Source organism: Mesoplodon bidens (genome assembly GCF_964165515.1).
Source record: "Mesoplodon bidens genome assembly, chromosome: 10".
In the NCBI taxonomy this organism is placed as follows: Eukaryota; Metazoa; Chordata; class Mammalia; order Artiodactyla; family Ziphiidae; genus Mesoplodon; species Mesoplodon bidens.
The window spans coordinates 39,777,354-39,787,459 of NC_138172.1; the positions used below are offsets into that span (position 1 = coordinate 39,777,354).

Sequence of the window (10,106 nt, forward strand, 5' to 3'; positions counted from 1 at the left end):
CTGGATTTTTTTCTATGTAGCCTATTAGAAAAAGCACTTCGTTTTGTTTTGTGTGTTTTGTTTTCCAAACAAGGAATCCTTTTCACAAATTAGTCTCTAAAACGGTTCCTTTTTTCTTAGCAATATATTGCTAAATTCTTTCCATGTCAACCGTCTGAACTTTCTCCATCCCTTTAAAGAGAAAACCGTGACTTTTCAGCAGCAGCCTCGTAGTCCCAGGTTCCACCCTGGTGGTTTAGCCCTGGGATTGCGATTCGCAAACATGCTGTGGCTGCGCTCCCCGCCCGCCCGGCCGCTCTGAGCACTCAGTGGAGTCGAGACGCCCACTGTTCGCGAGAAACATCGCGCACTCTGCCCCCACGCCACCACCACGGGTGAAGAGGGAAGATGGACTGGATCCAGAACAGACCCGCGCAGGACGATGACTAGCCAGATGGATTAATGCGCACTGGTACCCAGGGACGCGAAGAACTCACGACCAGCAGAGAATGAATATCCGCGGCGTCCTCCGCCAGGGAGCAGCCGAGTGCCAAGTCTGAGGTACTGCGCCTGCGCCTCGCGCGCCGCTGCGTCCACTCTCCGCATGCGTGGCGCGGCTCAGCGTCCACTGGAGCTAAAAGATGGCGGCTTCTGCGGTTTGCCGGGCGGCCAACGCCGGGACGCGAGTGCTGGTGCGCAGCCGCCGCTCGGTGAGGTGTCAGCGAGAGCGCAGAGCTATGGGGAGCGGGTCTTTGGAACGCAGGCCGGGAGCGGGCTGTTAGCGGTGGCGGGTCGAGAATGGGGAGGTCGCGGGGTCAGAGCCGTGGGAAGGTCACGGCCGAGGGCACGCATGGGAGTCTCGCGGCTGGCCTGGGGGCGGGGACGGGGATCTCACTGCAGGCCTGAGAGCTAAGGAGCGATCCTCCAATCTAGTCCTCAGTCCTGGTCGCCCCTTTCCAGCAGCCGGCCCTGCTCAGGTCGCCTGTCTTGCGGGGCATCGCCACCTACGCGCAGGCCCTGCAGAGCGTGCCGGAGACGCAGGTCAGCCAGCTGGACAACGGGCTGCGAGTGGCCTCGGAGCAGTCCTCCCAGCCTACCTGCACGGTGAGTGGGTCCGCTGTCGGGAGTGCACCTCCATATTGGGCATGGTCTCTTTTCCCAAGTCGGGGTGTGACCTTGGGCTCAAGCGCTCTGTGGTTTGGATCAGACTCCTCTCAGCCACCTTGGGATTGACCCTCCTACCCCAATCCCTACCCTAGCCACGCCTTGACTTCTTGGGGGCAATCCTCACCGTAACCAACACTTACTTAGCGTGTGATGCTTGCCAGTCAGGAGGCCAAGTCTTTTTTCAGCTTTTTCTTCAGCAGCCCGTATGAGAGAAGTGATCCTTCAATGAGGAAAATGGGGTTCAGAGACATTAGGTGACTGCCAGCCTCACGGCCCAAAGTCATAATCCGTTGCCTAGAGTGGAAATGTACTGCAGAAGAAATCAACTAGAAAATTCCAGTTAAATGGATAATTTTCCTCAAAATTCACTCAAAGATAGAAATCTTGGCTAGATAAACAGAGAAGATTCTCAAGAAGCGAACCGTCTCCTCCCCACCCCAAACTTAACGTGATTTTATTGGTAAATTCTTTCAGTTTTCCAGGAACAAATAATGTCCTGTGATATAAGTTGTTACTGAACACAGCAAAAGGTGATGGGCAACTTCCTTATTACGTGGCACTTGTATAAGCCGACCCACAGCCTGTGAAGAAAGCTTGGTAGAGAATGCTGTACTGTATTTCATGGACACTAAGATGCTCTAGATTATAAGGAGCATCACTGTGCTCTAGTGGCAGGAAAAGAATGCTACCAATTATAATCAAAAGATACCATGGATTGTAAAATGTATCTTTCAAAGATGTTAGATGTGTAATAGATGTTCATGTAAAGAATTTATGGCATATAGTACGTATATCAACATCTCTTAGGAAAGTAGATGTGAACATTTTAAGTCAGCTGTGAAACAAATAGTAAATTAAAAGATTAGGTCTGTGTCACCATGGGGGTGAGTAGTGTGGTTTGTGTTTCACAGCACACCAGGAGGCTGTTGAGAAAATTATAAGATTCTCTCGTTGGGTGCCAAGGAGACACTTGGCAGTGTTAGGTGTCCAGCTCTGTTTAAAACTTTTTTTTAAGTGTGAACGAAGGCTACTTATGATGATAAAATGTTCAGTGTTTAAGGCAATAGCCTCTCCTTTAATGGCGAAAGGACACAGTCACCAGAACAAAGGCAGGATATAATTTTTAGGAAGGAGAAAAGAAGTTGTTTTCAAATGATTAGTTGCTTGCCTAGAAGAAACAAAGAATCAACTGAAAAGTGAGGTTGAATTTAAGAATTTCCTGTGGTGATGGGACAGGTGAACGTGCCTCGTTTGAAGCTTCCCTGCGAGTCTCGATAACCAGTCAGGAAATAGAGCAGGGAGGAGAGGTGATGCAGTGTGACTAGTCATTCAGCTGATGCCCTGTGCCTCTAAGCACAGGGGTCCTGCTGAGAAGTTCTTCCCCAGCGTGGGACTGTGAGCCCCTGTCTGGGGCTTGTGCTGGGTCATGCAGGGTGGGGTGTAAGGCGGGGCTGAGGTGGTTTGTTACCTTTGTTGGTGGTTTCTTGTCCAGGTGGGGTTGTGGATTGATGCTGGCAGCCGTTATGAGACTGAGAAGAACAACGGGGCAGGCTACTTTGTGGAGCATCTGGCTTTCAAGGTGAGGCTCCTAAAGTCCTGCATCTCCCCTGGGCTTAGGGCTTCCTGCTGTCCCTCCTGAGGATGCAGGTCAGAAAAGTCAGCCTCCTCAATTATGGGTTTTAGCAGGGTAGCGGGGGAAAGAGATCTCTGGATGGCTTTTCTGGGAGGAGTCATGTGGACTTGGCCTCTTCTGAGTGAGCGCCTATCTGGTGAACCCCTGCACAAGGCCCCCAGAGCCAGAAAAACCCCAGGGAGCCATAGGAACCCTGCTCTTCACCAGAGGCCAGGCCTGTGTTGTGTGCACGCATGGATGTAGAGTTGTGGATGTACACGTGCACTGTAACAAACCCACAGATTTAGTTTTTGTAAAATGCTGTGCATCTCTTGTTTGTAGAAGTGAGTAGGAGCTTTCTTGAGGATGGGAACAGCTCCTAAGCCACCTCGTGTTCGCATGGAGTAGAGACTGAGTTCTTAAATGAATGAAAAAAATGGAGAAGATACGGGATAGGTGGTGTTGCGGAGCAGGAATGGGCAGCTAGCCAGGTCCAGCATCATAGTTGTGTGTGTCAGTCTCAACACATAGATACGTGTGTGTGTCATTGGACAGCAGCACTGCCGTACACGCGCACGCATACATACACACACACTGGACTAAGGTTGAGTCCTACAGAGGCCATAGCACGTACACAGAGTCGTATAAATGGTATGAGGGAGAGTGGGTAGTGGTAGCATCACCTGAACACAGGTGTGAGCTTACCTGACCATGACTGTCAGTAAGAGGAGAGGGAGTGCTGGTAAGGTCAGGCTGGTATGGAAGCTCTCAGTCAAATGCTGTACCCCCTCTTGGTATGGGAGCTCTGGATTTCAGGTAACACTTGCTTTGGCCATGCCCTTCTTTCCTGACCCCTGGATATCTTCATTCTCTTGGTCCACGATGCTGTGACGTTGATTGGCTTAAGGCCTGCTAAGCACTTGGTGAGCACAGCCTCTGGGCTGTATAACCCCAGAGTCTTTGCTGAGGGAGATATCTGTGGACCAGTGGTCCTGCTGGGACTTTAGCCTGTGAGGATGGGGTCCTGGGCTCCCATGTGGCTCCTGATTTGTCCTGTTGATGTGTGGTTCCAGGGAACAAAGAATCGGCCTGGCAGTGCCTTGGAGAAGGAGGTGGAGAGCATGGGGGCCCATCTTAATGCCTACAGCACCCGGGAGCACACGGCTTACTACATCAAGGCACTGTCTAAGGACCTGCCAAAAGGTACTCTGGAGGATGGGACCGGGACACCAGTAGGACTCCAGGAGTGCAGAGGACAGGCACTCAGGACCCCCTGGCCTGGCTGAAGAATGGGGTTACCCTTAGAGTATGGCCTTGCAACAAAGCAACCAGTGGTGTCAGGCCTGGGGTTTTGTCCTGTTACTGGTCTCCAAACCTGTCCTTCTTGCATCCAGCTGTGGAGCTCCTGGCCGACATTGTGCAGAACTGCAGCCTAGAAGACTCCCAGGTTGAGAAGGAGCGTGATGTGATCCTGCAGGAGCTGCAGGAGAACGATGCATCTATGCGGGACGTGGTCTTTGACTACCTGCATGCCACAGCATTCCAGGGCACACCTCTAGCCCAGGCCGTGGAGGGGTCCAGTGAGAATGTCAGGTGAGTGTTGGCTGGTCTGGGGTGGAATTCGTCCCCTCATTCTGGCATGGCCAGGCCATGTCCACCTGAGTTTGTTTTTAGTTGATCTGCTGTCTGTGCTGTTTATTTTCCTACTTCACACAACTGGAGACATCTTCTGTGTTGCCACGTGGTCCCTGTGAGTCTTTTTTAACACCTGTGTGGTTTTCACTTGAATTTCGGGCTTTGCTTTAGGGTACGTTTCCATGCATGTCCTGCCAGCCTGAGGGAGGGTGCTCTGGGTATCCCTCCACACGGCTTCTTGTCCTCTGGTGGGATGAGCTCTGCTGTTGCCCCTCAAGAGCCCCCACCATCAGTTCTTACCCTCCTCAGAGGGGACTACAAGGCTGTCCTGAGGTGGGATGTGAAGGGGGCCCCAATGAGGGCTGCCCTCTGGGCCCCAGAGTGGTGGGTGGCAGAAATGGGGCAAGGACCAATTGGTGTGTGGGGTCCTGCTTTCAGAGAAGCCATGTCTCCTGGTCTGTCTCCTCAGCCCCTTTTTGTGTGACCCAGATCATTCTGGTTTGGGAGCGGTGTTGACCAATTGGCTGTATGTCTTGCAGGAAGCTGTCTCGGGCAGACCTGACTGAGTACCTCAGCCGGCATTACAAGGCCTCTCGAATGGTTTTAGCAGCAGCTGGAGGTGAGCGATGGGCTCGTTGAAGCCCTGTGGTAATAGGGGGGTGGGCTGTGGCCTTGGTTACCAGGGCCAAGTCTCCCGGTTCTGACCATAGGGATCTTCCACTCCTGGGGACACTGTTCCCACCCTGTCCTTGAGGGGAGTGACCTCTCTTCCATACTCTTTGAGGTCGGGTGGGATTCTCCTCTGCTACCACCACTGAAACTGGCCGCCCAGGGATGCTACTCCCCTCTTTAGTACAGGCCTCAGTTAGGCTGTTGGCCCCTCCAGGCCTCAGGGTTTTCTCAGCCCCACCTGGTCATAGGAGATCCAGGTTGTAGGCTGGTGGGAGATTCAAGCCCTCAGGCTTGTTTCTCTTGGCCTTGTCAGTGGGCAAACCAGATGTTGCATGACAGATGGGAAGTGCCTTGAAAGGAAGGCATAGAGTGGTAGGGGGACTTTAATGGGGGACTCAGAGTTAGAGGGTAGGGAGGTGCTTTTGAAGCATGTGTCGTTTAAACAGAGGCTTAAAGAGAGGTGGGATTTAATTCGGTGGGGAGTGGGAGGTCTGTGCAGAGGGGAAGAGCAGTGTCACGGGCTGGTGTGTTTTGAGGCTCGCTCTGCTGCCATGTAGGGGCCAGAGCGGAAGTGGGCAGGCGCAGGGAGTGCTTGTGGCAGGTGCCTGGTGGGGGACGGTAGGAGCCGGGAGAGAAGCGCGGGGACTCAGGGTGGCTTTTTAGGTAGACACCTGACAGAGGAGGGGATGTGGCGGGGAGGGGACGGGAGCAGGGCCAGGGTGCTTTCCCAACTTAGGTCGTGACAGCTGACTGGGCAAGAAAGATTGATAGGAAGAACATGATTGGTGACTTTGGGGCCAGTGAACCTCGGGACCAAGAGCAGCCTGAGCTACTGACACATCAGACTTTGTTGAGTCGAACAGGATCTGAGCTCAGGGAAGGAAAGAATAAAAGGCAGAGGCACCTAGCAGGCTGTACCTGGGGGGGGAGGCTGCTTACTACCACAGCGCCCACTGGTCAAGGCGCTAGGGCAGCAAAGGCCTCCTCTTGCAGAGGTGAGGTCCAGCAGGGGTCCTGAGGCGTGACTTTGTAACGTTACTGGTAAACGTCCCCAGCTCTCAGGGGACCCCGAAGCTAGTCACAGCCCTGCAGAGCACCTCTTTGTGTCCTCTCACCTGCCAGCCCCCACAGGATCTGCTTGAGGAAGGGCCTCAAGCAGAGGGAGAAGGAAGGGCAGGTGGCCTTATGCCCAGGGAGCACCAGTCTTGTCCTTGGTGCTGGTGGGAATGTGTCACATGGGAACCCATTTTGAAGCTGAGCATGCTGCTGCTTCCCTGTGGCTGAGGTGATGGAAGCTGTTAGACCCTGAGGTGCCTGCGCTGCCCATGAAATAGGGTGTGTCTGTGAAGGGTCCTCTTCCCTCGCCTTGTCCTGATGTCACGTCTTCCTTTTGGTGTTTCCCACCAAGGCAGGACATGGGGTCCTCTGCGTGTGTGTGATCTCCCCTACCCTGTGCCTTGGGCCCTGGCTGGCCAGTAACTCTGCTGTCTGTCTTGGCAGGGGTGGAGCACCGGCAGCTGCTAGACCTCGCCCAGAAGCACTTCTGCAGCCTCTCTGGGACATACGCTGAAGACGCTGTGCCCACTCTCACTCCCTGCCGCTTCACTGGCAGTGAGGTGGGCTGCTTGGTGGGCGGGGGTAGTGCCCTCAGCCGGGACCTCTTGGGGGCACCCTCGTGTGCATGGGTATCTTCATGACTCCGGAGTTGCCTCGAGTTGGGCAGGTGTCCTGTGGCTGCTGCCTCACAGGCACACGTGTTCACACTTGCATGCACACTCTCCACCCACACTTGGCACCTTTGCTGGTCGCCTGGGAAGTCTGGCTGTCCCTCAGCTTTGCCATGTACTGTTTCAGATCCGCCACCGTGATGATGCCCTGCCTTTGGCCCATGTGGCCATTGCAGTAGAGGGGCCTGGCTGGGCCAACCCGGACAATGTGGCCCTCCAGGTGGCCAATGCCATTATTGGCCACTATGACTGCACTTACGGTGGTGGCACGGTGAGTGCCAGGGGTGCGCATGGGATGGGACCTTGTCTTCAGGGAAGAGAGGGAGCTGGGCTGTGGGCGCTTGTACTGTGGGGTTTGGGGTGTGGACCACAGACAGGAGGGTGGGTGCTGACGACCCTCATCCCTGGTAGCACCTGTCCAGCCCACTGGCTGCAGTTGCTGCAACCAAGAAGCTGTGCCAGAGTTTTCAGACCTTCAACATCTGCTACTCAGAGACAGGGTTGCTGGGCGCACACTTTGTCTGCGACCACGTGAGCATTGACGACATGGTGTTCTTCCTACAGGGCCAGTGGTGAGTGGCGGCCTAGTGCTGCCAGGGAGGTGGGGAGGGAATAGGGCCCTTTGAGCAGGACGTGGGAGGCTCAGAGACAGCACCGTCTCTCAGGATGAATCCCACCCCACCCCTGCTCTAGGATGCGCCTTTGCACCAGTGCCACAGAGAGCGAGGTGGTCCGGGGCAAAAACATTCTCAGAAATGCTCTGGTGTCTCATCTGGATGGTGAGTCCTGCAGCCCTGTGGCAAGGGGTAGAGTGCATACTGGCAGTGACAGTCCCAGTGTTCCAAACCAAGATTGGAAACGAAAACTTTGAAGGTCACACCATACCCCACCACTACCCCTCTCACAGGGGCCTGGGGTTTTAGGTACAGGTGTGGGTAGGCTAGATCAACAGCCCATGGATACAGTGACAGGTGGTTGTACAAGTGAGGGTTGTGGTCTAGGTCAGACCAAGGTCCAGGTCAGCCCAGAATGCTGAAGGTTCTGTGTGTACCGTGAAGCACTTTGGCAGCATCTCTGGGACATATGCCGAGGACGCTGCACCCACTCTCACTCAGTGCCGCTTCACTGGCAGCGAGGTGGGCTGCTTGGTGGGTGGGGGTAGTGCTCTCAGCTGGGGCCTCTTGGGGGCACCCTTGCATGCATGGCTTGTACCCACGTGGATTGGACCAAGTGGACCTGTAAACTTCCCCCAACCCTTGCAGCCACCACTCCTGTGTGTGAGGACATTGGACGTAGTCTTCTGACGTATGGCCGCCGCATCCCTCTGGCTGAGTGGGAAAGCCGGATTGCGGTAACAAGGGTCCCTGGGAGAGGTTCTGGAGTCTTGGCCTGGCAGACTCCCAGAGGGTGGAGAGTTGAGGCAGTGCAGACTGCTCCTGTAGGCAACCCTGGTGTCCTAGGCAGCGTCACCTGCCTCGGTGGTGTAACTGGAGGGCAGGGCCGAGGCACTGATGGCTGTAGGGATGGGTGGGGCCCGTGGAAGTCTACAGCAGGGAGAGCCCTGCTGCATTTCCCCTTTTGGTTGAGGGGCAGCTCCATGGTACGTGTGGAAGATCTTGGTCACCTGGATAATGTTGACTGGCAGAGGTGGTCCCCAGGTGCCCGTCACTCAGTGTGCCCTCTGCTTCATCTTGCAGGAGGTGGATGCCAGGATCGTACGTGAGGTCTGCTCCAAGTACTTCTATGACCAGTGTCCAGCAGTGGCTGGATTGGGTGAGTGGCCTAGAAAGTCTGCTTTTTGTCCTTCTCAGGCTGTTGTCTTGGCCTCCCCTCTGCCTCTGCTCCCCCGTCCCCCAGCTTTCATGGGGAGCAGCACGTTGAGGCCCCTAAGAGGCTCTGCCCAATAGCCTGGCTGGCAGGGAGTTCCTGCTCAGAAAACCTGTCCTAGCAGCTCCCTGACTCCCTGCCAAGGTGCCTCCATCAGTACCCCACAACCGCCAGGTAACGGACACCTCCATGTGTGGGGTGGGGCTCCAAAGGCCAGAGCATGAAGGGACAGGCTCAGCACCCCTTGGAGGAATGTTCTCTTCCCTCTTTCCACTCCAAGCCTGTCTTGTGCTGCTCTGGGCAGCTCTGGATGGGGTGCGGCACAGGGCCAGGTGTCCCTGTACAGGCCAGGTACCTCACCCTGACGCCCCGCCCTATCCCCACAGGCCCCATTGAACAACTTCCAGATTATAACCGGATCCGTAGCGGCATGTTCTGGCTGCGCTTCTAGGCAGGAAGCCTGTGCAGGCAAGAGGGCGGGGCCGGGGTCTGTGGTGCCCCCAACCACAAACATACCACCTCAGTCCTTCAAACCTGTGCTGCACATAACCGCCAACCAATAAAGTCCTGTGTTGAGAACTGCCTCGTCCCTCTCTTGGCATTGGCATGGAGTCAACTGGGCAGTGGATTGGGGAGCAGGGACTTCCTCCCGGTTCTGCATCTCCTAGATCCTTCTGCCTTCCCACAGGCTGATGTGTCCTTAGCGAGGGGCAAGCGTGGGGCTGCAGCACAGAGGCCGGAAGCCTTTGATGCCTGCAGGGAGCTGAGGCCAGCTGTTTCCACTTAGCCACATGGGCGATGCTCGTAGCCAGTCTGTCCCAAGAGTGAGGTGTGGGAGGCCATGGGAACTGCAGGCCCAGACTTTGCCCTGGTAGAGGTCCCAGCGTGGGAACTCAGGGGGCTCAGGTGGGAAGCCCCTTGCTGTGGGTCCTGTGCGGTCACCCTCCAGCGGACCCTGGTCCCCCAGACGGACCAGGAGAGGCCAAGGAATGTCCCTGAGGGAGCCTCCTTCATATGTTTACTCTGGATTCTGGGAGGAGGATAGCCTGGGGCATAGTGTTCCCATTTGGTTTCTAACTGCTGCCTGGACAGGCAAGGCAAGAATCCTTTGCCTTGATTTGCCGCTGACTCAGGCTCCAAGAATATCCCTGAGCTCAGTGGGGCCTGAGCCCCCTCCCTAGACTTGGTCTGTCCCAGGCAAGTTCTGAGCTGCTGGCCTGGCAGTCCCCTCCCCACCTCCCTGAGGACCTGTTGGAGCTCTCAACTGTCTAGTCCCCCTGCCACCTTTGGGCTCTGGTCCCCAAGGCAGGTGGGCAGGTAGGCCCCTCTTCCTGTGCCCCCCAACCCTTCCACAGTCAGGTTCCCTGGGATTCCAGTGGGGGAATGGAAGTGTGGGGCCCAATTTTGCTGTGAGGGAGGTGCTGCTGGCACTTGTGGACAGGGCTCTGGGACAAGGTTTCTTGAGAAGATGGCTATTCAGAAGTGCC

At 55.6% G+C, this 10,106-nt stretch overlaps 1 protein-coding gene across 6 annotated transcripts; it reads left to right on the forward strand.

Annotated features, from left to right (window-relative positions):
• The first annotated feature begins 260 nt into the window (after positions 1-260).
• Positions 261-9,198, forward strand: UQCRC1 (ubiquinol-cytochrome c reductase core protein 1). Of its 6 annotated transcripts, none has more exons than XM_081245609.1 (13): positions 261-689; positions 913-1,083; positions 2,639-2,725; positions 3,832-3,961; positions 4,153-4,351; positions 4,933-5,012; positions 6,566-6,681; positions 6,920-7,063; positions 7,204-7,364; positions 7,486-7,571; positions 8,055-8,143; positions 8,490-8,565; positions 9,006-9,198. In XM_081245609.1, the coding sequence occupies exons 1-13, from the start codon at positions 621-623 to the stop codon at positions 9,068-9,070; spliced, it is 1,473 nt and encodes a 490-aa protein (XP_081101735.1). In that variant the 5' UTR covers positions 261-620; the 3' UTR covers positions 9,071-9,198. The 6 variants fall into 6 exon arrangements, with proteins under 6 accessions (XP_081101735.1, XP_081101736.1, XP_081101738.1 ...); XM_081245610.1 differs by having other exon boundaries at positions 261-671; XM_081245612.1 differs by having other exon boundaries at positions 262-689; positions 943-1,083.
• The last annotated feature ends 908 nt before the right edge of the window (positions 9,199-10,106 follow it).

What these genes read in the sequence shown, in the direction of transcription:
- UQCRC1 (XM_081245609.1), top strand. Translation starts at nt 621, where the DNA reads ATGGCGGCTTCTGCGGTTTGCCGGGCGGCCAACGCCGGGACGCGAGTG. An exon ending in TGGAGCATCTGGCTTTCAAG is followed by an intron (nt 2,726 to 3,831) that starts GTGAGGCTCCTA and finishes GTGTGGTTCCAG; the next exon opens with GGAACAAAGAATCGGCCTGG. An exon ending in TCTGGTGTCTCATCTGGATG is followed by an intron (nt 7,572 to 8,054) that starts GTGAGTCCTGCA and finishes CAACCCTTGCAG; the next exon opens with CCACCACTCCTGTGTGTGAG.